Below are 26,342 nucleotides of genomic sequence, written 5' to 3'. Positions count from 1 at the left end.
GTTCATCTTTCATTCATTTATGCAGGAAATATACTTTAGTGCCCTGGGAAGGCTTAGATTTGGTGTCACTACAAATCAATATTCTTTAAATATCTGCACATCATTCATTTGGAGGACAATGGAGAGATTGACAGCTGCTGGTTGTGATCTGTTTCTCTTCTCTGACCGGAGTAATGCAGCCCTGGCCCCCGCCTCCAGGTCCCACTCAGCAAAGCAGAAGTATCACAGTGAAAGTGTGCTATCCTCCTTTGACGTAAGCTTGGCAACCAATTGCTAGCTCATCTAGCTGGCCTTTGGGGGGGCTCTCACCCCCGTCACACACACACACATATACCTAAGGGGCCTATCAAACCGCAGTGCTTCCATATTCTTACATTTCCAGGAATGGTTTAGCATCCCATAGACGGCTGCCCTGTTGTCCAGCTCCTTAAATGATACTTTGGGGGGCGGGGGGGAAGAAAAATTCCCATCCTTTCACACTGGCATGGATCCTTTGTCCCAAAATAAGAGAACTTGCCAGAACACATTCAGCCTTTGCAGAGCCAAAATCCCTCATGCTGTAATAGCTGCTGTTCTCCCCTGATCCTCCTCCTACCTCTGCGGCCGCTCCTGCTCCTTTTCAGACTTCTCTTCCTCCACTGGCCCTTTAAACGCTGATGTCAGACATCGGCCTGGTGCCTCATCCAGGCCTGCAGATCCCATTGCTCCTCTTCCTACATATCTACCACCTATCTTCTGCCACACTTGGGGCACTGCGACAGACTATTATGTCCCCCCAAAATTCATGTCTTGAAACCTCAGGGGTGGAGCCTTAGGGAGAGGATCAGGTCATGAGGGTAGAGCCGTCATGAATGGGATTAGTGCCCTTAGAAAAGAGGCCCCTGATAGCTCCCTCTCCCCTTCTACCACGTGAGAACATGGTGAGAACACCGTCACGAATACACTAGGAAGTGGGTCCTCATCAGACACCACCCTGTCTGAGGTCTCGATCTTGGACTCCCCAGCCTCCAGAACTGTAGGAAATACGTATTTGTTGTTTATAAGCCATCCAGTCCATGGTATTTTTTTATAGGCCTGAATGACTAAGATAGGCACCCTATGAATCTCTGCCCAGTGGCCCCACAAGTTCCTGAATCCATGCACATCCCTAGTTGAGCTCATCACCCCTCCCCTTCACCACTCATAGACCCTTTTCTGGTCCATGGCACCACTACCCACCGGTCTCTCAGGGCTCATAGTCATCCTGGACAGCTCCCGCCTCCCTACTCCCCAAACCACATCCTTCTAAGTCAGGCTGCTCACAGCTCCTTAATCAACCTTGGCGAACACTAGTTACATGTCTAGAGCCCCTACAGGACCGTGCACTTCTTGAATATAACCATGCTGATTGATTTTTCCTGTCTCCTATACCTAATACAATGTCTAGTACAGAATTTTTGACCATGATTCACAGTAAGAAATACATCTCATGTCAAAAACACATGCACATACACATATATAGAGAGGCAAAAATCCACATAAAAATACCTATCTTTCCTCAGATGATGTCCTCTGGTTTTCTGTTGATTTCAATTTTTACAAGGCTGTTTTTAACCCATTCGTTTCTGAACACATTAATGGATAGTGACCAGTAGTTTGTAAAACACCAGCTATCATATCATGGGTGTTTGATAAACATTTGTTGTACGCTTGCTTCAAGAATGTACACATGGCCCTACAAGCTTCTGTGACATCACTGCCATTTCACAAACGAGTTAACTGAATCTCAGAATTTTCTTGCTCTGACTCTAGCTCTGTAGCTTTCCATAGTACCCTGTGGCCTATGAGACCCCCTTCAAGCCCCAGTATTTTGTGATTCTTCTGCTGCCGTTGGCTGACTGCTGTCAGAATCATTGTAGTTATTGCTCAAACAAATAAGTCAAGATAACCAGACTCTCGAGTTTCTCATCTAACCTGGTGTAAAGGTCTAATAGATGCCAAGTCTCTGTCCCCCTAGTCAGGGCTGTTCTCCATGGCACTGTTGCCTCCGTAGCCCCTGCCCCTTTATGCTGAGCTATGGATTTACTGGAAATGGGGCGACGCTTCTTTTCTTACAATGGGTTGAACCAGTCCGATAGCTTAAGCTTGCTTTCGTCTTCCTTTCTTTGTTCCTTTTCTTCGTCTATGTCTCCATCTTCTTCGTGGTAACTGCAGGTCATACATACAAATGGAAAAATAAGCTGAGGAAGGCAAGAAGGACAACCTATGGTATCAGGATGGTGGCTGAGGACCTTATAAAAATGGGTTCCAAAAATGGCAGAAAACATGTGCACCAAGTGAATGTCTGGAGAAAGGTTCATGATACTAAACGTTTATTCATAAAGAAGTACTTTTGTTGAAATGGTGCAACACTCAGCGTGCTTATTATCCTTCCAGGTCAGCACAGTTAGCAATTTAATGACCCAAAAACCATCAGGTTATTTCAAGAGGAGGGAAAACTAATAAAACAGTCCTCATAAAAACATTTTAGTTTATGATAGGCTTCCGTGCAATCCCAACTTTAGCCTGAACTTCACTCACCCTCAAGTTAAATGGGGAAAAAATAAAAACATGACCACCAAACTTAATGCCCCAGTCCCAACCATGAAATAGAGGCCTTGTGTGTTTCCAATAAGCCAGAAATACAAATGACTGAGGTCATGGCTGTGAAACCATTCTATCTGGATTCTATAGCAATGGGTGGATAAACAGATCACTATGCGACTGCCTTACCCATTGTTAAACCATCTCGGAAACCACCAGCCCTTCTGAATGCTGCTGCCACCAACTTCTGGGTTTCTAAGAAATGAGAAAAAGCGACAAACATTTTTAGAAAATGAGGCAGTCCCAAACAGGGGGGTTTTCCATACTCTTTTTATGGCAGGTCATTTAAAATTTTGCTAAAAGTCACTCATTTGTAAAATGAACACAAGTGATACTGCTGCAGCTGAATGGGAGAGGATGAACCTGACACGACCTAGATCTCCCCTCCCGTGGGCAACCCCTGGCACTCAGCTCATCCAGGGATCCCGACAGAGAGAGGAAGAGAAAAACGGAATGACAGAGTGGCGGGGGGTGGGGGGGGGGGGAATACTAATCCATAAATCTGAATCCTGGGTCTGCCACTTACTAGCTGGGTGTCTGTGAGAGGACATTTTCCCTCTCTGAATCTTGAATTTTCTCCTCTGAAAAGTCAGAGATAATAATAACAAGAAGAAGAAACCTACCACGAGGGTGGCTTTGAAGCCTAAATATAAGTAGCATACACAAAAGAACTTTCTAAGATGAAAATTACTATAGCAAGTTGGAGTCTTTAAATAAAACGGTTCACATTTCCAAAAATGATCTCTTTGGCTAAATGAGGAGAATCTGAGTTACTACAAAGGTCAGCAGTGACAGACGCAGGAAATCCGAGGGTCTGTGAACCAGAAAGAAGCTCAACCAACTGTAATTAGAAGCCACTTTCACCAGCGCATACTGACGTGTCTACACTCCCTGTGAGAGCCTCTCCAGGGTGGGGACCTTCTAGAAGAGGGAAAAGAAACGGAAACCAGGAAACAATACCCTCAGTTGGACAAATAAGGTGGTGAGGTATGAACAGCATAATAAAAAAGAAACATGTTTTAAAGCCCATCCCATCACTCAAGAAGTGCTTGAAGTGGATTATAATTAAGAAAGCATGCTACTGCTGCTGCTAAGTCACTTCAGTCGTGTCCGACTCTGTGCGACCCCATAGATGGGAGCCCACCAGGCTCCCCCGTCCCTGGGATTCTCCAGGCAAGAACACTGGAGTGGATTGCCATTGCCTTCTCCAATGCATGAAAGTGAAAAGTGAAAGTGAAGTCGCTCAGTCGTGTCCAACTCTTAGCGACCCGATGGACTGCAGCCTACCAGGCTCCTCCATCCATGGGATTTTCCAGGCAAGAGTACTGGAGTGGAGTGCCATTGCCTTCTCCATAAGAAGGCATGGTTATAATAAATAGGGAAAAACTACAAGAATAAAAATGAAGCAAGAGGAAACAAACATGTTAGTCACTCAGTAGGTATGTTCACATGACCTTGATCATCTGAGCCACTCCGGAAAAATAAAAGTTTTACCTTTATTCTTGTGACTAAGATACTGGTTGAGTGGGTTTGAGCAAATTGCCAAGGTCATGTGACATGTAACCATAAAAGCCAAGACTTAATACCAGGGGAGAAATTATATCAAAAATGAAGGTCAAGGAAAGTACAAGCAGTTGAACATAACACTTTGCTCTGAGCTTCCTGGCAACCAAGCCAAAGATTGAAAAATCAAGGCTTGCAGAATCCTCGAGGACAATAATAACAATACTACTACACCACACACTAGTTCATCAGGAGACCCAAACTTTTTTCCTGATCCTTTATCACAATGAAATTTCTTGCAAGGGTCTTTATACAGCATGTGGTGGGTAGCCTAATGGACAATATCTACCCTGATTTTTTTATAAGCAAGGCAGGAATGTTCTCCAAACAAGACTACTTGAAGAGATAGATACTTGATGAAAAGCAAGGACAAAACATGAGTCATGGCTCTAGAGAGAAGAGTAAGGGGCTGGAGGAATACAGTCCAGACTCCTGAGACCCTTCCCCTCCATCTGTGACCAGAGCAGTGTCACCACCTGCCACGTTAAGAGTGGACTGTAGGGGAGCCAGAGCGGGCAGGGGGAGAATCCCATAGATACCTAGAATTAAAAGCACTTACCTTGATGGGTTTATCCAGAACAAAGAGCCTTCTGGGCTAAAAGCAAATGAGAAATAAAAATGTATCATATTACTTTTAATTCAGAAAAGCTATTTTGCAGTCATTATCACTGAAGCCCCGGGCCAAATTGAGAGCTTGGGTTGTGGCTACGCCCAGGTTTCCATTCATTTCACACGCTAGCAAAGTAATGCTGAAAATTCTCCAAGCTAGGCTTCAACAGTACGTGAACTGAGAACTTCCAGATGTTCAAGCTGGATTTAGAAAAGGCAGAGGAATCAGAGACCAAATTGCCAACATCTGTTGGATCATAGAAAAAGTAAGAGAATTCCAGAAAGACAGCTACTTCTGCTTCACTGACTATGCTAAAGCCTTTGTGTGGATCACAACAAACTGTGGAAAATTCTGTAAAAGATACAAATACCAGACCACCTGACCTGTCTCCTGAGAAATCTGTATGTAGGTCAAGAAGCAACAGTTAGAACCAGACATGGAACAATGAACTGGCTCAAAATTGGTAAAGGAGTATGGCAAGACTGTATATTGTCACCCTGCTTATTTAACTTAAATGCAGAGCATATCATGAGAAATCCTGGGCTGGATGAAGCACAAACTGGAATCAAGATTGCCAGGAGAAATATCAATAACCTCAGATATGCAGATGACACCACTTTTACGGCAGAAAACAAAGAGGAACTAAAGAACCTCTTGATGAAGGTGAAGGAGGAGAATGAAAAAGCTGGCTTAAAACTCAACATTCAAAAAACTAAGGTCATGGCATCCAATCCCATCACTTCATGGCAAATAGATGGGAAAACAATGGAAACAGTGACAGATTTTATTTTCTTGGACTCCAAAATCACTGCAGATAGTGACCACAGCTTACTCCTTATAAGAAAAGGTATGACAAACCTAGACCATGTATTAAAAAGCAGAGACATTACTTTGCCAACAAAGGTCCATCCAGTCAAAGCCATGGTTTTTCCAGTAGTCGTATGGATGTGAGATTTGGACCGTAAAGAATGCTGAGTGCCAAAGAATTGATGCTTATGAACCGTGTTGGAGAAGACTCTTGAGAGTCCCTTGGACTGCAAGGAAACCCAACCAGTCCATCCTAAAGGAAATCAATCCTGAATATTCATTGGAAGGACTGATGCTGAAACTGAAGCTCCAATACTTTGGCCACCCAATACGAAGAACTGACTCATTGGAAAAGACCCTGATACTGGGAAAGATTGAAGGCAGAGGGAGAAGGGGATGACAGAGGATAAGATAGTTGAATGGCATCACCGACTCAATGGACATGAGTTTGAGCAAACTCTGGGAGATAGTGATAGGGAAGCCTGGCGTGCTGCAGTCCATGGAATTGAAGAGTCAGACACGACTGAGCGACTGAACAAGAATGAGGTTTCTACCTTCCTTTGAGATAAAATCAATGACACCAAGGGACTTTGATCACGTCTAGATTACTCAGAACAAGGAGTGGTCAGAAGATCTCGGGAGAATCTCAAATCCTAGTTTAAAAAAATAAATAAATAAAAGATGGCAGCTCTCCACTGTCCACGGTGGCTTTGCTGAGGAGAGGGTTCCCCAGATGTCTCCCCTCTTGCTTCCTAGTGGGGAACACCATGGCCCAACCGTCCCTTGCCCAGGATTTATCTTCCCCCCAGAAGACCAATAACTGCAAAGCTGGCACCCCACCATCTCAGAGCCTCCTCAAAAGAGGAGCAGCCTCAAAGGGCACTTCTGAGGCTAACGAAGGCAGTGAAACCATCTGAAGGCATCTACAAGACTGGACCAGTGACTGACTCCTCAAGCAGACCACCTCCCTCCATTCCACAAACACTTGCTAAGTGTGTGCCACATGCCTAGCGCTGGGGATACAGTGCTGGCTGAGACAGACAGAGTCCCTTTGTGTCCTTGTGGTACAGACAAGCTAGTGGGGAGGGCAGACACTATATCACACAGCTACAGGACTTCAAGCTCCAAGAAGTGCTGTTTAAAAAAAAAAACAAAACAAAAAAAAACAAAGCATAAGTAACTAGGAGCACTTAACAGGAAGACCTGGAAAGCTTCCCAGAGGAGGGAAATATGTTTTAGCTGAGTTCTGAAGGATGAATAGAAAGCCAGGGGAAGAGAAATTAGAAAGAGTGTCTCTTGGAGACCAAAAATATATACGCAAAGGCACTGAAAAAGGAAGGAGGCATTTAAATGTGCAAGGAAATAAATGGAGAAGTAACCGGAGGTCCCCTCGCTGTGGCCTGCTGTGGATTTTGCCCTTGAAGAGTTTTAGGCAGGAGAGGGACGGGGTCGTCTCTGCAGGCAGTATGAGAGTAAATGGGGTGACTAGTCAGGAGGTGTTGGCAGCGGTCCAGGCCCAGGTCACGGCAGCCAGAGATGGAGAGTGCAGAGTGCACTGACTTGAGAGATATTCTGGGGGAAAAGGGATAGGACTTGTCGTACTGGATTCTTCCACTGTTCTGTGCATGGAAGCTGTGCCCAATGGTTAAATCTTTCTTGCTTCCTTCTCCCTGTGAATATAAGGGATAGAGCCTGGATAGAGTTCTGGACCTGGGCTCAGGCACCTGCCCTGGCTCTATACCTGTCTGGCCCTAGCTGCCCTCATCACTGAAAAAAAATATAAATGACTAATACTTGTTTCAGACTCTGCCTTCTGCCCCTGCTGGGAGTCCATATCTCTTGACCAGTATGAAATGCATGCCTTCTTTCCACCTACAGTTACACCTCTGAGTTCAACACTTGTGGACCAAGTTCTAACGTCTCTTGTTTCTAAATCTGTTTATTGATCTGACAATATTCATAATAGCTAATACTTGGCAGAGGACTGTTCTAAGCAATTGACATGTATTAATTCATTAAATCCTCACAACAATCAGCAAAGGAGGTTCTATGCTGCCTCAGAGGCACCTAGGCATTAAGTGGTTTTGTCTAAGATTGGATTGCTAGAAAAAATAGTACTTGAACCTGGGGAATCTGACTCCAGACCCAACAAGAGGGGGTTAGGAAGCAGGGAAAGAGGAGGGGGAAGGCCCTCTGCAACCTAGCACTCAGACCCCCACCAAGTGCTTAGGACATCAATTTGTAGAGTCAGTCTTGCCATCTAGTTCCATCTTTTAAATTTGCCATCTTGCCCTTTTCACCCTCCCCTCTCAGAGGCCTGCAACATATTCATATTCATATTCATCCTTCAAGGCACAATTCAAATGCCCCCTCTCCTGTGGCTTCCCTGGTACAATCTGAGTATAGCAACTGCCACATAGTAGCTGCTCAATAAATATTTGTAAATGAATGCCTCTCCCCCACAAAGAAACAGATTGCTCTCTAAGTCAAACATAATCTTTGCCTCCTTGAATCCTCGCAGTTCCTTTTCTCTCCCTCTGATATCCTTCCTTCGCTTTGCATTGTTGATGCTGATGTACACATCTGCTTGCTCCATCTAGAGCTTAGCCTCCTGAGGGTAGGAATTCCCTCTGCCTCACACTGTATCCCTCACAGCACTTGGCATGAACAACCAGCTCAAGAAGGAGCCCCGAACAATAAATCAGATCTGAGTTCCAATTAGAACTTGAACATAAATTCACTGCTAAGTTATTTCACCTATTCGGTCTCCATTTTGTCTCTTAACAAATAGGAACCCTCAACTGAAGGAAGGGTTGTATCGTGGGTCACAGAATAAGCTATATTCAGACAGCCTCAGATCTAAATCTTCCAGAAAATGTGACCTTGCACATTCACATTTAACACTGTGGAGACTCAGTGTTCCTCATCTCGATACATAGACTATGTGGACTAATATTTAGCTTGCAGGGAACGGAATGCCTAGTACAGTTCCTGGCACATGCGAACGCTTAAAAACTAGTAGGTACCATCATCAAAATCACCTTCACCATCATTACTTTATCATAAACGTTTAAAGTTTCTTCCATCTCTAAAATTCTAAGATTTTTTTTTCATCCAATCTCAAATCAAACCCTGTCCTTGATGACATTCTTTCAGGATGCTCTATCGGTAATAGTCTCTACGAATCAGCTGATGTGTTTGATTGGATTACTTTAAAATCCTTTTTAGCTAAAGTGCTGCCTACCTGTCTAAGGTGAGTGCCCTCAGCTCACCTCACACCATCACAAGACCAATTCTCAGGGTGGCAAAGAATCTGCTGCCTTTTAAACCTCTTGCAGACATTCAAATAGATTCCCCACATTGAAGAATGATGTGGCTGCCGCCTGGGTGCCAGACTATGGTCCTGAAGAGCAGCCAGAAGCTGCTCTAGTTACTGTGTAGAGAGTGTACCCAGCACGGCAAAATAACCCTCTTTATGGGAGGCCAGTGCCAATATGCACATTTGGGCCTTTGGCTCCCATATTTTAATTTTGTGAAGTACCCAAAATTTGGAAGTGTGACTCTGGCTGCAATTCAAAATGCCAAGGTTATCCAATCAAGCATTCAGAGCTCGAATGCTCTCAAGGCTACCTACACAAGCATCTCAGCTCAGGGTAGGACCCCAAAGGACGCGCGCTCTTCTGTTGGATTCTTCCAACTGCTGGAGCTCTTCCTTCTATTTGCTAAAATCCCGTCTTACCTCTGAGCAGATGACGAGAACGGTGGTGATAATGGTGATGGCAGCGAACGTTTACTGAATGCACTGCCCTAAGTGCTTTATACACAATAACTTATTTAATCCAACAGCCCTATGAAGCAGGTACTACTATTATGGCCATTTTAAACAACAGGGAAACTTATTGAAAACCAAGGAACAGAGTGGCGAAGTAGCTTGCCCAAAGTCACAGAGGAGGTAAGTGATGGCGCAGGACCAGCCCCGGGCAGCCTAGTTCCAGACTCCAGCCAGGATACTTGCTCAGCCCTCAAGTAACGGGAGCCCCAGGGTCCCTGCATCCAACACTGAGTCATCTTTTCTTCGGACTAAGCACCCACAGTTTCCTTCAATTCGAAAGACCTGGTTTGTAGGCCCCTTTAACATGGTCACTCTCTAGCTTGTCCTGTTTCTTTTAAAAATGAGTTGTTCAGAAAGAAACAATAATACTCCAGAAATGGTTAGGTTACCCTGGGGAAAAACAGCTCCAGAGTCTAGAGATTCCTCCTTCCACTGATGTACCTGAAGGTGCAGTCCCTTTCTAAGTAGCCAGGACAGTCCTGCCAGCTCATCAAATCTTAGAATTTAAGAATTGAAAGCGACATTCTAATGTTTAACCGAGCCATCATCTTGAACTTGGGAAGCTAAGACATTCCACCATGAAGATATCAATGGTGACAAGACAGTGCTCCTGGCCCAGAGTTGTATGGTGGCCTTATTTATTTATTTGTATTTATTTATTTTTAATTGGAGGATAATTACAATATTGTGTTGGTTTCTGCCATACACAAATATGAATCAGTCATAGGTATACATATGTCCCCTCCCTCTTGAACCTCCCTCCCACCGCCCACCCCATCACACCCCTCTAAATTGTCACAGAGTATTAGATTTGATCTCCCCGAGGCATCCAGCAAATACGCACTGGCTACTTATTTTACATGTGGTAATATATATGTTTCAATGCTGTTCTCTCAATTCATCCCACCCTCTCCTCCCCTCACTGTGTTCACAAGTCTGTTCTTTCTGCCTGCATCTCCTTTGCTGCTCTGCAAATAGTTTCATCTGAACCATCTTTCTAGATTCCATATGAATGCATTAATATATAATACTTGTTTATCTCTTTCTGACTTACTTTACAATGTATAATAGGCTCTAGGTTCATCTACCTCTAGGTGTAAAGTGGCCTTTCTGAACTGTACTGATGCCTCTTAAAGTCAAAACCTTTGTGCATTTTTGTAGCTGCCTGGGGAGACTTCTTTCTGTCAGAAGCCTCTCCAGCTGGAACCTCCGAGGCATTATAGTTTCTCAAAACACAGAAGCAGCTCAAATATTTGAGGTGAGTCCACGGATGAATTTGAAAACTCAGAAATATTTCATTCATTTTGTTTTCCAGAGTCAAAAAAAAAAAAAAAAAGCACTCAAAAGTTTAGCCAGGCACAAATGAATCACCAACTACTCAAAGTGTATTTTGCAGCAAAAGTCAACAACTTTGAGTAGTTCCTTTGAACTTTGCAAATATTTTAGGACTGCAAAAATCAGGGTGAACTTCTCATGGAATTCCTGTCTGAAATTTCTTAATGTAATTTCCATATCTGGTCATATAAATAATTTAATATGACATTTTGATCTTAATAGGACCTTACTGTTTCTGGCTCTAGCCTGCCCAGAACTGCAAAGTTATATAAAAATTGAGGTATTAGGAACATGGCAGGAAGAAAGATAATTAATTACTTAGAAAGTGCTTGAAGATCTAATGATTTTAAAGACAGTCTTTAAAGTCTAGGGCTCAGGGAAACAGGAAGGAAGGAATCCTAATTTTAATTCAACCTGGTGACTTGGCTGATGGAGATGTTCATTAACATCACTTTATCATGTTCCATAATTACCTGTGGATATATTCCCAAAACACAACAATGACAGTTGAGACAACCAGCATTGACAGAATCACTTTTCCTTTGACATTCATTATCTTCTCCTGGGAAAAGAAAAGAAGAGGGGGGGAAAGAGATTAAATATATCAAGAGTGGGATATGATTTTTATTTTTTCAAGAAATGTTTCTACCCATATCCTTTCTAAAAGGAAAAGGTGATGAATATTTAACAAGCACTAAGTGAGCATGTTCTGGGCTTCCCCAGTGGCTCCTCAGTGAAGAATCCACCTGCAATGCAGGAGATGCAAGTTCGATCCCTGGATGGGGAAGATCCCCTGAAGGAGGGCATGGCAACCCACTCCAGTACTCTTGCCTGGAGAATGCCATGGACAGAGGTGTCTGGTGGGCTACAGTCCATAGGGTCACGAAGAGTTGGACACGACTAAAGGAAGTGAGCACACACGCACGCAAGGAGCAGGTTCTATCTTAAACTGCATGGGTCTGCAATGGCAAATGAGCCAGTTCAGCGAACTGATGTGGCTGCCTCGGTTGCAAAAGATGCTAAGGCCACTTTGAGGCTCAGAGGGAAAGTTTCCTGAATGATCACAAGGTCCACCATGGGCGTGGGAGAGGGTTTACTTATTTTTATTGGAGTACAGTTAATCTAAAATGTTGTATTCATTTTCACTGTACAGTAAAGTCAATCAGCTACACATATACATATTCCCCTTCATTTTTAGATTTCCTTCCCATTTAGGTCACTGCAGAGCACTTAGTACAGTTCCTTGTGCCATACAGTAGGTTCTCATTAGTTATCAGGTTCTCATTAGTTATCTATTGAATACCCAGGAGGATCTGTATGTGAAACCCAATCTCTCAATTCATTCCCTCTTGCCCCTCCCCTACTTGATAACCTTAAATTTGTTCTCTACATCTGTGACTATATTCTACTTTGCAAACAAGTTCATCTGTACCATTTTTCTAGAGTGAGGGTTGAGCTAATGGTTCCCACAGATGCTGGCCTCCTCTGACTTGATAGCTCTGCCTCTTGGCATGTGACTTTGGGGAATCATCAATTCCATGACTCTGCTGCCTCTGATATCCTAACTATGCGCTCCCTCATTCAGAGGGGGAAACAATCTGGTCTTTTACAGTTGAGATTCAACCATTTCCCAGGTGGCCTTTCCCTACCACACCCACATAGCTGGTGCACAGTGGGTACATAAATATTTCTTAATTGCTGCATGAAATTGTGATCAAAGGGGGAAGGGGTGCGGGGAGAGAATTACAGCTTGGGAAGTACTTTGATTTGGGTGGTTGGGGAAGGGTTCACTGGGGAGATGACTTTAAAGCTTCCCATGGGGTGAAGATAGGATGGAAAAGAAAGTACCATGAGAAGGGATGAGAATATTTCAGAAATAGCATCTATACCAGGCTGACTAGAGAAAAACCTTCCTGTGTGTGGGAAAAACAAAAGCAAAAAACCTGGACAAGAAAAAAAATAGTGCAGTTGTCCCACTTGAGTGAAAGAGGGGGGGTGGTGGTGGTGATGGCCAGTAGTCGGAGGGTGGGCAGGGGCAGTCAGAGGCTGGAAGGGCATGGAAAGAGGGCGGGGACCCACAAAAGCATCTGAAGCTGAAGAGTCACCCGACCCATCTTCATTCAGAGAGACCCATCTGGGCACTGGGTGTGGGGAACGGATAAAATGACAAGCTAGACCATTCTAATTGCAACAGAGGAGAGGGGCTGGAGACTTCCCTGGTGGTCCAGTGGTTAAGAATCTGTCTGCCAATGCAGGGGACAAGGGTTCGATCCCTAGTCTGGGAACATTCCACATACCGCAGCGCCTGTACTCTAAAGCCCTCGAGCCACAACTACTGAGCCTATGTGCTACAACTACTGAAGCCCAACACGCTCAGAGCCTGTGATTCGCAACAAAAGAAGCCATCGCGGTGAGAAGTCTGTGCACCACAACTAACGCGTAGTCCCTGCTTACCACAACTAGAGGAAGCCCTTGCATAGTTAAAAGACCTAGGGCGACCAAAATAAAATAAATAAATTTTTTTTAAAAAAGAGGAGATGGGGACTTCCCTGCTGGCCCAGTGGTTAAGACTCTGAGCTCCCAATGCAGGGGGCCCAGGTTCAATCCCTGGTCAGGGAACTAGATCCCACATGCTGCAACTAAGAGCTGGTGCAGCCAAATAAATGAATAAATAAAAAAAATAAATAAATAAAAAAGAGGAGATGGGCTGACTCAATGGTTGGTTTCATTCAAAACATACGTTGGAGAGAGAATCGATAGGATTTGGCTGGTAATTTAGTCGTTAGGGATGAAGGAAGAAACAAGGTTTCTGCTTAAGCAGGTAGGTTGTAGCATTTAGTCAGATTGGTTGGAGGAGGAATAGGCTTGGAGGAAAGTAATCATGAGTTCCCTCTTGGATGTGTGAATTTCAAGGAGCATGTGAGCACCTGAATGGAAACTCATAGGCAAGCAGAACTCAAGTCTGAAGCTCATCAGAGAGGTGTGGGCAGGCCGTACAATTGGGGAACTGTCCATAGCCAAGGATGATATTTAACGTGAAGGGAATAAATTCAATTACCAAGGAGATAATGGAGAGAGACAAAAGGGAAGGAGGAGGGCCCTGGGCTGAAGTCTAAAGATGACGACACTCAAAGGTAGGTTAGAGAAAGGGGCGAAAAGGAGAGGACCAGCAGGTGGAGAAAATGTGACAGTAGACATCTGGGAGCCAACGTCCTCACCTTGGTGAAACCACTGGTGGAGAATGGACAACGTGGAGTCAGTCAGGCTCTCCTGTCCCACTCTCTCACAGCCTCACACCTTGTGTTCTGTAAACAACAATACTGCTGCCCTTGGTAGCACTGGGCCTGTGTGCCTACTTGGCCATGGGCCACGTTTGTCTGTCTTAGTATATCAGTAGTCTTTGAAGACTTGCTGCCGGGAGAGAATACACATGTCTGCAGTCCCTCCGGCTACTTGAGTCCCCTTCCAGCTTCCCTGGCTGTGCCTAATCTACCCTGGTCCAGTGAGCCGTGTGAGTGGCAAGACACCACTCACCACCCCCGACCACCAGCGTAGCCCCCTTTCTCTCCTCCGGCTCCCCCATCACCCTGTTCACACTGCTGCACCTATCACCTTGGGAGGCAGCTCACGTGGCAACATCCACATATGGCTCCATCTCCTCTGATCATTCCTATGAGCTTCCTGAGGGCGGGAGGGGTGTCTTCTTATTCAATCCTGAATCCCCAGTGCCCTCAAAGAGCAGAGGGGGCCGTCACCTGGTGAGTGTGTGAAATAAAGTGAGAAGGTACCAAGACAGTCCTTCATGGGACAGGTTATTCTCTAACTCTTTCCAAAGAGGGTTCTGAAATGATTCCTGGCTTGGATCTCCTGTGCTCCGTCACCTTTATTATTATTTTCTTTTTCCTCCCTACTTTTTAAACAACTTTTTGGCCTCGCCGAGTGGTATGTGGGATCTTCGTTCCCTTACTGGTGATAGACCCTGCACCCACCCCCTGCATTGGAAAAGCGGAGTCTTAATCATTGGACCACCAGAGACAGTCCTTTCATCACTTTTATTATTTAATCCAGTTAAAGAAGAGGAAGTGTGGGATTACCAGCCATGACATTTCTTGCTTAGAAAGTGAGCTCTGTTTGGAAATGGAAAAGCCAGGGCTGAACTCAAGGTCATAACACACCCTCCGGCTTTCAGATACAACCGTGACCGGTGGTGTTCCAGAGACTGTGAGAAGACAGACCTGCTGGGCCACAGGGACACCTCAGTTTGAGCTTCTTCCCTGTGAATACCTCATGAGCTGGCACACACAGCCCGGGACCCAAGGCAAAGTTACAAAATGCAGAGGAATGCTTGCAACTCATCCTGGTTGCTAGGAAAGGCCACTTGATTTCTACGTCAATACCATGAGCATTGCGTGCGAGGAAAGGCCAGGGTTTGGAAACAAACAGGTCTGGACTAAGACTCTGGCCACCCCACTCTACTGCTATGGTCCCTCCCAAAGAAGTGTGGATGGTGATTAGAATACAGGAGTCTGAGAGTGAAGTAGGGATTTGTGACATACAAAACCAGCTAACCCCAAGCATGTTGCAGCTTCTCAGACCCTCATCCGACTCCAGCAAGCTCTGAAAACTGAAAGCCTGTTTATAATTCAATTGACATCCAGGTCCTACTGATGTGAGGCTATTTATAATCTTTATCCCTCTCAGTGAGGCTGTTTAAATGTTTCTTTGCATAAATATTGATGTATTTTGCTATGTGCTGCTGCTGCTGCATTGGGACATAACATAATATACGATAAATACTCTGCATACAAAAAAAAATTCTGAATTCCAACATATTTGGCCCTAGGGATTCAGAAAAGGGACGCTGGACTTGTAATGGCTCATATTAGATAAGTTTCCTCGTCTCTAAAAGGGGGATAAAAATGGTGATGGTGGCAAGAGATGGCATCTGTAAAATGTTTAGCATTGTGCCTGGCACCCTGTAAATGCTTAAAAATTGCCAGCTCTTCTTACTGGTGTCCATAAAATGGGCTGTTGGGAGAATCCAATGAAGAGAGCAAAGTGCCTGGTACTCAGCAAAAGCTCAAAACATATTTGAGAGAAAAGAATAAGGGTTTTGGAATAAGAACATGCTAAACAATAAAATGCAAATTGATGCAAATTAGGGACTCTGAAGGTCTATCCATCTGTTCCGTGCTGCAGCCTGATTAAGAGCTCTTTGGAAAGGCCAGGCAACTTTTGATTTTCTTTGATCAAGCCCCAGCCATCTGAAGCTTCATCAACTCCACCTGCTGAGGATCAAACAAATTTTCTCCCAGTATAAGAAATGTTAAACACACAACTCTCGTGGTAGAGAACACTCATACCTATATCAGGGACACCCCCTCATCCCCTCTCCAAATGTAGGTGTTTGATTTTTTTTTTTTTTAATCTCAGAAATTAGCCCCAGAGACAACTCTTGAAGCCCATTTTTAATATTTTTCTTCTTTTTTAAATTTTGGCTGCTCTGGGTCTTCCTTGTGGAGCACAGGCTTTGTTGTCCAGCAGCTTGTGGGGCCTTAGGTCCTGGACCAGGGATCAACCATCACCCCCTGCATTGGAAGGGATTCTTAACCACTGGACCACCAAGGAAGTCCCTTGAAGCCCATTTCTTTCTGGGTCCTATCAATGACTTGAACCTGCTGACTTTTTGCTGTGGTCAGGTGTCACTCTTGTTACAGACTCACAGTTGGAAGCTGCCCAAATGAGACAATCTCGAGTCCTTCAGCAAAGCACCAGGGACAGAAAGGTTGGCAGGGTGGCCAGTGGGTCTTTGAAAACATTTTCAATTTTCTCTCTGGATAAGATGAGGCATTTGGCAGGCAATGTGGTCTAAAAGCCCTTCACTGATGTGTCTGTCTCTCAGAATTTTCAAAACTGTGTCATTCTGAAGACGGAGTTGACTATCTTACCCACCAAGTAGGAAATGTGGGCCTGCTTCTAAATAGCCCGTTTAAGGGGTGCAGCATAGAATCAGGCCCTGTGTGTGCTCAGTTGCTCAGTTGTGTCTGACTCTTCGTGACCCTACAGACTGTAGCACAGCATGCTCCTCTGTCCATGGGATTCTCCCGGCAAGAATACTGGAGTGGGTTGCCATGCCCTCCTCCAGGGGATCTTCCCAACTCATGGACTGAACCCACGACCCCTGCATTGCGCCCTTTCCTTGTTGCTCAGATGGTAAAGAGTCTGCCTGCAATGCAGGAGACCGGGGTTCAATTCATAGCAATGGGTGGGGAAGATCCCCTGGAGGAGGGCATGGCAACCCACTCCAGTATTCTTGTCTGGAGAATCCCATGGACAGAGGAGCCTGGTGGGCTACAGTCAATGGGGTAGCATACAGTCGGAGACTACTGAGTGACTAACACAAACCTCCCCTGCATTGTAGGCAGACTTACCGCTGAGCCACCCGGGAAGCCCCTGAATTAGGCCCTACAGGGTACTGACACCCTGTCTCATATGGGAGAGTGTGACTATGAGTCACCTGGCCCCACGCCTCAGAGGATCAGGTGAGCCCAGCCAGGCCCAACTCCACCTGAGCCCTCCCGGCATCTCTCAGCCCTCTTGTCAACGGTGTTTGCGATTTCTCTCTGGACCCATCCTACCACCCCCACGGGCCGCTCCTGGGCCACTCCCAGAACCCAGCCCTTACCATGGCTTCCAAATAAAACCACCCCCACTCCTGGAAAACATGCAGATGGTGCTAAAAACCCCAGTGCATTTCGCAAGGCAGGGTCACACTGTCCTTTCTCCACCTTCCTTATCCCCTTCCCCTGCCTCCTTTTCCACTTCTATTGCCCTGAAGCATCAGACTTTTCCATGAGGCTCATAAATTAACTCTTCCACACAGACAATACGCACACCCACGGCTTCAGAGAATCTCAATCATTTCACCCCATCTGGTCTAAGTCCAGGTATTCCTTCCCAGCAAAACTCCTCTCTGAAGGGAAGTCTAGTGGCCCTTATTTTCCCCATCTCACATCAGGGGGAGAGGTGAGCATCTCAGCTGAATCACTGGGCACTCAAAAGCCCTGGAAAAGCCATTATCTGGGGCAGAGCAAGGGGAAAGCAGCGCCTTCCCGCAAGCTAAATCCTCCTCTCTGCCTGTGATTCATCCCCCCACTGTCCCTGGAACCCATCCCGTCCTGCAACCTCGAGCCACAGTCACTTCTGGACCACTGCATGGGGTCAAGAGACTCAAAAGGATACTCGTCAGACAGTGACAAGTGTTGCAAATAAAACAAAACAGGTGAGGGGGCGGGAAGGAGGGCCAGGAACTATTAGTCACCCTTCGGGAAACCTCCTATCGCTCAGCGTCCACATCCTCCATTGTAGCATTTAGATCCAGCGTTCTGGGCAGAAATGAGTCTGGCAGCTAAGACTGTGCAGCCCTAGACGCACACCCCAGGCAAGTTCTCTGGCTCTGAGCCTCTGTTGACACGGACAAAATGGAGCTTCAAACACGCCCCCCTCTAGGGTTCTCGAAAGGACAAGAGGAGGCTATGTATACGCAGCACATTGTGCGGGTGGGCAGTAAATGCGCCACACATGGCAGTCGAAACGAGGACACTGCTTTTTTTAGGGGAGAGATTCAGAAACACGGGGCTCCGTCGGAGACTGCAGGGCCCAGAAGGGTCTCTGGCGAGCCCTCCCCGCCTGCTGACTGATGTGACAGTCAGCTCCACTCCCCACTGCCCCCAGCTCAGGGTCCCGAGACATCATGTTTGCCCCCATGGCTCACGATGGGGAGGGGAAGAAGAGGAGGCTCAAATGGCACCCCCAAAGGCCACACGAAGTGGCTTTGTGAACTAAGTCATGGTTTATCTGGCCTCAGTCTCCTCGTCCTTGAAACAAGTCCTGTGGACTTAACTTTCCACCACGGTCTTGCCTGATTGACCCAGGACCTGGTGAGAAATCAGCCAGAGGGCTGGAAGTCCCATTGACGAGGACAGATTCACTCAACCACACCAAGCTCATCTTTCTGCGATAGCCCCAGTTTCCTGGAAGTGATGATCACAAGAGAAGACTGCCAACCAAGTCATGTTGAGTCCACAGGTCAACTGACCCGGAAGCTTATGAAACCTCCGTGTCAGGCCCCTTGGCAAACTGGGCCTCTTCTCCCATTGGGGTGGGGAGTGGTTAAGGTTCAAAGGCTCTCCGGAGATGAGGTTCTGCCCTGTCTGGGGGAATCACTCCAGTCCTGGGGCTGCAGGTGGGGCCTGGGGCCTGACCCCACTCCCTGCAGACCCAACCTGCACCAGGTGGGCCTTGCTGAGCTCCCAGGAGCCTCCCACTGTGATCCAGAGAAGGGGCTGAACTAACTGCTGTTCTGCTGCCCACTTGGGGGTCTCAGGGGTCACAGTGATCCAGACTTCACAGCTATCACATATCCCCCCAACACACCCCCACCACCCCATCCAGGATGGAAGAGCTGAGTTCTCTGGAGCTCTGGTCGGAGTCACCTGAGCAGGAAATTGCCAAGCGATTCACAGGCATGGCATCACCAATAACAAGCTGTGAAGCTGAAAGAAACTCTTCTAAACTCGAGGTAATAAAAAGCAACCTTTGATTTAACCATGCTAGAGGCAAAAACTGATTTGTCTTCTTTTTGTCGCAATTAAAAATATTACAAAGTCAGCAAAGAGGCAGTCCAAGAGTATGCAGCCAAAATATAACAGGTGCATCCGACAGCTGAGTAATACTAATCATTTTTATATTATCTTCACACTTTATTACAATGTTATTTTCTGAATTTTTTCCTATTGAGAGCATTTGTCAGTTTTTGTTATATGTTCGGATGTTTCCCCCTTTCCTAAACACGGTCAGCCTTCCGCACCCATGCGTTTCACATCCACAGATTCAACTAACCACAGATCAAAAACATTAAAAAACAAAAAATTCCAGGAAAGCTTCAAAAAGCAAAACTCTAATTTGCTGCGTACAGGCAACTGTACATAGCAATCTACATAGCATTTACACTGTACTAGGTATTCTAAGTAATCTTGAGGCGATTAAAAGTAAATGGGAGGATGTGTGTGGGCTGTATGCAAATACCATGCCATTTTATGTAAGGGACTTGAGTGTCCCTGGTTTTTGGTATCTGTGAGGGTCTCGGAACCAATCACCAGTGGATATGGCGGGATGACGGCATTTACTTCCATCCTAATGTCATATTTGCAACTTTGCTTTCTTTTTCCTAAAGGGAGCCTGGAAATGGAATAAGCTTCTGGCCCTGCAACACTTGGATGTCCCTCAACTGAACCAGGCCAGGGCCTGGGCTAAACGCTTTACCAGTAGTCTCTCGGATAAGCCTCATAATGACCCTGTGAAGTCACTGTAGTATTATCCTCATTTTACAGACATGAAAATGGAGGCTCAAAAAGGTTAAGTGACTTGCCCAGTGTCACACAGCATAAAGCAGTGGGGCCAGGATTCAGGGCCAGAGAGCTGGCCTCCAGCGCTCACCCTTTCATCCCTTCTGTTCTCAGCAGACATGCAGGCTTACCCATGGACTCATCGGCCAGGTCTCTTAGGCACATCCTTTCGTTTTGCCTTTCACAGTTACATGAGTGGGTACGTGCGTGCTAAGCTGCTTCAGTGTCCGACTCTTTTGTGACCTTCTGGACTGTAGCCCACCAGGCTCCTCTGTCCATGGGATTCTCCAGGCAAGAGTACTGGAGTGGGAAGCTGTGCCCTCCTCCATGGGATCTTCCTGATCCAAGAAGATGGCTCCTGCCTCTCTCGAGTCTCCTGCATTGGCAGGTGGGTTCTTTACCACTAATAACACCTGGAAAGCTGCCTTTCACGGTTATCATTAAGCAACTGGCCCAAAGTTAGCCAATCACAGGCTTCCTTGGACCAGCTGGTGAGCTTACTGGGTTCAACGCCTCTGCCGTTTTCAGGTGCCTCCTGTGTATCTGGCATCTGAGCCTTCCTTACTCCATTCTGTTCGTCCCTCATCCTGGTCAGCACCCCAGCTTTATAGCTGAGGAAACAGCTTTCGCAAAGGCTGAGATCACTGGGCTCACCCTCAAGGTGGTGATGGGGGGATGCTGAGTTTGAAAAGCAGACCCTCTGCCCTCCTGGCCCAGGTCCTGGCAGGGAGGTGGTGCTGGGTGTGCAGAGAGTTCTGCTTTTACCCTAAAATCTCTCTAAACTGGTGGGCATTAAGCAAGATGCTCCCTGTTAGAAGAAACATGGTATAATTTGTGGGGGGAAGAAAAAGGTCCATGGAAGTCTGTTTCCAGTTATGTTTTTCATTATAAGGGTCAAAGTAAACACAGACAGAGGAAACTAAGAGACAAGCCTCAGACTAAATATACGACTAGCTGTTGCTCCAGCCGCCACAGACGGAACGACCTGTTTTTGGAGGGATTTTCGCAATGCCCTTTCTAGAGTCCCCTTCAGGAAATCTGAAGCCTGGATCCAGCCAGTTTTTCCTTGCTGCCTGACCCAGGAATCATTGCACAAGAGCTGTCCCAGGAGAAATAAGGCGAGGTAAACGAAGAGTCAGCGCTGCCCCGAGAGGGCTCTGCATGCACCCACAGGGCAAGCCCTCCTACCCCTGCATTGGCACTTTGAGCCCCAGAAAAACCCCAAGCTGCAGCCCCGCCCTGTGAGGTTCTGCCAGGGGCAGCAAACTCCAGCAGAGCTTCCAGGGACGGAGCCAGCATCCCGCCAGCAGCCACTTCTAGATCCGACGCCGGGAGAGGAGGACTTTGTCGTCTTCCAGAACAACTGGCGGGTTCCAGCAAGAAGTCAGGGGGAGAGGGGAGTTCCTCCCCAAGGTGTTGTCTACACTGCAGCCGGCTCACGATACCCCCAGGGACCCCACCCCGGCAGAGGTAAATCATTCCAACATGTCACATACCTCATCGTCTGCTGCTCTCCTCCCAGAGTAAAAGGCAAAAGTACCAAGTTCTATTGAGCTCTGTTCTGCAGAAGGAGGCAGGGCTGGGAGGAAGCGAAGGTGCAGCGTTCTGACTCCTGTCAAAAGAATAAGCAGCTGTTTCAGGAAGAGGGGGCGGGCAGATCCCACAGCAGTCAGGGGCTTTGTTCCTTGCTGGTCCTGGGAAGTGGGCTGTTTATCAGGCCCATTGACTCAGAGCTGCATGCCAAAGGCACAGACGTTCCTCTCTCAGTGCCCAGGAAGGGCCCAGCCTCCCTCACCAAGCGAAACTACAGGTCCAAACTTGGCCTGGCGTCGGAGGAAGTAAAGCCACCACCCTCGGGAGAGACAGCAGCATCACCCACTCCTGAGCGAAAACGAGAACCATTCTGAACCCAAACAACCCAAGTGACAACCACCAGGAATGGCTGATGGAGAATTAAAGAGAAAAAAATTTTAAACGCAGAGGCGTGGCTGAAGGAGCGAGACCTCAAGACTCCTGCTGAAAGGCTACCCAAACGTCCCTCCACATGGAGCCTCTCCCCCACATCCTGTAGGCTTTCTGTTTTGTTTGAACACTATTTTAATAGAAAGTACTGAGATCTCCTGCACCATGAGCTTTAAGAACTTTAAAAAGGTCACTGAGGCCCAGCCCTGCTCTTTGACTGTAATGCTTAACCCTTCCCACACCCCACTCCTGATCCCAAAATAGAATTATCCAGATGGAAGGGACCTCACAGCAGTGAATTTTCAAATGTTGAATAGCTAAAGCTTTTTTTTTTTTTAAGAAGAAAAAAAAAACAAAAATACATGCTGTCATTCTCAGAATCCTACTATGTAAAACAGAGGATACAGGGGGCTTTGGCTGATACAGGGAAATGAAGCTTAAAGCCCTCCTACCCATCCCTTCCAAGCGGACACCTCCTTGGGAGTACAGACTGGGCACCCAGACATTATGGAGAGGGGAACAAAACCAGACAGAGAGGGGCCAAGTACTACCCACCCCAGCCCCCAATACAGGCCTGACTAATTCAACCTCTTCCTCCTGTTCTCCAGAGGAAAATTTCACAGCCCCCTCCTCCTGTGACAAGGGCTAGTCCACCACAGTCTGCACGGTCTAGAAGTCCTGCTTAACTACCTGTTTAAATCCTTCCTGCTGGCATCTACTACAATCAAACCAACCACGTCTTATGAGCCTGTCATTCCACCCCAGGTCTGTACCCCCAAAGAAAGTGCACATCAGCTCACCCAGAGACGTGGACTAGAACATTCATAGCGCATGGAAAACTGGAAATGACCCCACTGCCCACCATCAGACAGATCAGGTGTGACCAAGTGTGGGCGTCCACGTACCTCAGTGAGAAGGAACCTGCTACAGCCACTGACATCACCAGGATGAGGCTCCCACACACACACGGCAAGGAGCGAAAGAAGCTCTGGGTAGATTCCATTCATTTAACATTCAGAGGTGAAATCAACCCTTGGTGCCAAAAGTCAGAGTTGGAGTGGGCGGGACTAGTAAGGGACCCAGAGGGAGTTCCCAGGGGGCTGGTCATGTCATTTCTTGAGCCGGGTTAGTGGTGACACAGCTGTGTGTCCACTTTGTGAAATTCATCACAAACGTGCCTTTTCTGTGTATATACTAAGAGCAAAAATGAACAGAACCCTTCCTGCTGGAAGCTGCCTTCACTTGGGCGATTATGGTTTCCCTTGACTCTGGCTCACAGGACATAGGGTCCTGTGTAGACCTGTAGTTTCCTTCTCTGGGGTTCAACACCCCAGTTCTGAGCACCACGGAGTACCTCTCTACAGGCTCAGAGAAAATTTGTGGTTGTAAATGATCCGGGCATCTGGACGGTGGTCAGCAGACAAAGGAAAGGGGGACAGCGTTTAGAGGCTAAGGAGCTGGGCCAAGACGGACTGGTCCTTCCAACAAGCAGGCCCCGATCTCACAGGTCTCCCCCTGAACTGTTTACAAAACAGCCTCTCCCTTTATCTCGGGGGGTCCTCAGGCTCACCCACCCCGTGGTCAGGAAAGGGAACCAGGCTCTGAGACCTCTGTGACTTACTGGAGGTCACCAGCCGATGGGTCTTTGCTTCCCTTCCTCCTGAGCTGCCTCCAGGGGGGGACTCTCACCAGGTTATCGGAATCAGAGGCTCCAGGTGGGTTATCTGCAGCTCAACAGAGCATGTAAAACTGGAAGGCAGAAGAGTCATCTTCCAGGAGATCAACAGTATCTTTCTTTTTCCCTAAAGCAACCTGAGGCTAAGGACTCTCAAAACAATGGAGCGCATACCTGTGGTCCTTCTTTAATTGGGAGGCAGGGAACTGGAGCAAGTAAGCCTCAGGCCACGTCGCTCCACTGATCAAAGGAGGCCAGAGGCTGTCCAGGTAAGAGCCTGGCACCATTCCCAGCCAGGCTGATTAATCTCATCACTCAAGTCACCAAGGCCCCTTCCAACCCTGATAGTCCAGCATTGAGTGACTGTCTCTCAGCCACACCCCAAGTCAGAGGATCACAGGGCCTCAGGGCTGAGCCAACATAAATAGGTGCAGCCCAGGAGGAAGTGCCCTGGCTTCACATCCCAGACCCCTTTCAGCTGGGAAACATGAAAGTCCAGATCCCCACCCTGCTTACCTCTGTGGGAGCACGAGGATTAAGTGTTCCCGGGAAAGCTTTCTATAGACACAAAGGGCGCCCGGGAAAGCTTTCTATAGACACAAAGGTCGCAGACTATTGCTGTTTGTTTAACCCTAAATGTGTCCTGGGCAGTTATAAAAGACATTCTTGGTGATGCCTGTGACTGATGGAACAATATGGTTGGTCTCCTCTTCTGTGCGTTGGAGATAATCACAGTCCCCACCTCTCAAGGTGGGCAAGGAGCTTACAGCGTGGTGCTTCTGAATGTGGACTCTGGACCCAGGCTGCCTGGGTTTGAGTCCCAGCTCTGCCCTGTAGGCTGTGCAATCCTGGGCAATTTACTTAACTTCTGTGTTTCTATAGCTGTAAGATGGGGATAATAGCAGGTGGGTTGTAACCGGCACATGTAAAGGTATAGACATGCATATTACCCATGATCACAGGAACTAAGGAACTACTCCTTGGAAAGTGCTTGAGGTTCTCAACCACCCATAGACTCTACTGCTCAATTAATCCAAGGTTGCTGCTCCCACAGCTTTACATCAAATAAAAATGTTGACCATGTCTCTTCCACTGGAGGCCTACCCGCCGCCGCTGGGGCCGCCGCCACGTCTCTAGTGATCCCTGAGAAGTTCCGGCACACCTTGCGAGTACTCAACACCAACATGGATGGGCGGCGGAAAATTGCCTTTGCCATCACTGCAATTAAGGTCCTGGCCAACGGTCTAGACAACAAACTCCGTGCAGACCTGGAGCGACTGAAGAAGATTCGGGCCCACAGGGGGCTGCGCCGCTTCTGGGGACTTCGCGTCCGAGGCCAGCACACCAAGACCACAGGACGCCGTGGTCGCACTGTGGCTGTGTCCAAGAAGAAGTAATGCGTGGGCGTTGTGTTAATAAATAGTTTATGCAGTTAAAAAAAATAAAAATGTTGACCGTGTACCGGGCGGGTGGGAGAAAGGTAGGAAGGAGAGGTTCTGGCCCAATGTCCCATTATCATTAAGTATTGCCATGCACCTGTGAGCATCAGCGCTGAAAGCCCACACAATAAATAACTGCAATCAGCAGTGTTTGTACCTGTAAGTCTACTTCCTTGAGAAGAGCTGGGAAAAATGAAATCATGATGACTCTTTCCAAGCAACACCTAGCCAACCTTCTTGAGATCTGCCTCCATCCCACTTAACTGGGGGCTAGAGCCCTCCCTCTTCCTCTATAAGCATCCATCCTGAGCCTCAGCCTTTTCCTCTCACACCAGGAAGTTCCTCTGTGAAGCTAACCTCAGTTCTTCATGCTGTAGGTAAGATGCTTTCTAGAGAAGGGAGATGCTGGCTATGTTGACAGCTTGGAAGATGGGAGGAGCTCCCACCGAGGGGCAAGTTTCAGATACTGATGACAACCTGGGTTTAAGCTTCCTGCAAAGAGGAAATCCCCTCCCCCTCTACCCTCCCTCAGTTTCTCTCACCACTTCCTCAGGCTGATGACCCCAGACGGAGGTGAAAAAGCAACACCTGATCCTTCTTATCACAATCTGGCAATGGGTGCGAGGGGGTGCCCTCCCCCCGCCCCCCTAGAAATTCTCACCCCTCCCTGAGCAGAGTCTTGAAGTCAAGTAGGCCAGCACCCTGCCTCAGAGCCAAACCGCTTCCTGAACAGGTGAAGACTTCAGCATCCCTCAAGGTCAAAAAGTCACGCTCTGTTTAGAGCTCACGCTCTGTTTAGAGCTCACTCTGTTTAGAGCTCACTGTATCTACAAAGACCCAGATAGCTTTCAGACAACCCTAGAGGAAAGTAGGGTAAAAATCACAGTCCCAAGTTGTAAGGAAGGAAACTAAAGGTAAAATAAGAGCCTCACAGAATTGTGTGGTCTGAGTCATCAACCCTGAAATGGAAGACAAGCTTGGGGTTTTTCCATGATTTCATCGCACCTCAAGTTCTTATATCCCCAGTGGTGGTGAAGCCAGACCAAGCTGGGGATGCTAATGGATCCCTATTAGAATGAGGCAGGGGCTG

The 26,342-nt window shown here is 47.0% G+C and overlaps 1 protein-coding gene across 5 annotated transcripts in view; it reads right to left on the bottom strand.

The window, feature by feature from the left end:
• GGTA1 (glycoprotein alpha-galactosyltransferase 1 (inactive)) overlaps positions 1-26,342 on the bottom strand; it is a 72,011-nt gene that overhangs the window by 11,192 nt on the left and 34,477 nt on the right. For 2 of the 5 annotated variants that reach the window (XM_065928541.1, XM_065928539.1), the window contains exons 2-6: positions 21,673-21,788; positions 11,243-11,331; positions 4,745-4,780; positions 2,752-2,817; positions 2,095-2,187 (exon numbers count right to left, since the gene is read on the bottom strand). In XM_065928541.1, the coding sequence (XP_065784613.1) occupies positions 2,095-2,187; positions 2,752-2,817; positions 4,745-4,780; positions 11,243-11,322 (275 nt within the window). In that variant the 5' untranslated portion in view covers positions 11,323-11,331; positions 21,673-21,788. The remainder of the gene's footprint in view (positions 1-2,094; positions 2,188-2,751; positions 2,818-4,744; positions 4,781-11,242; positions 11,332-21,672; positions 21,789-26,342) is intronic. The other 3 variants (XM_065928537.1, XM_065928540.1, XM_065928538.1) reach the window with 3 other exon arrangements.

This window comes from Muntiacus reevesi, chromosome 3, assembly GCF_963930625.1.
Source record: "Muntiacus reevesi chromosome 3, mMunRee1.1, whole genome shotgun sequence".
Taxonomy (NCBI): domain Eukaryota; kingdom Metazoa; phylum Chordata; class Mammalia; order Artiodactyla; family Cervidae; genus Muntiacus; species Muntiacus reevesi.
Note: the sequence above shows the minus strand (reverse complement) of the source record. Positions and strands in the feature narration are given on the sequence as shown.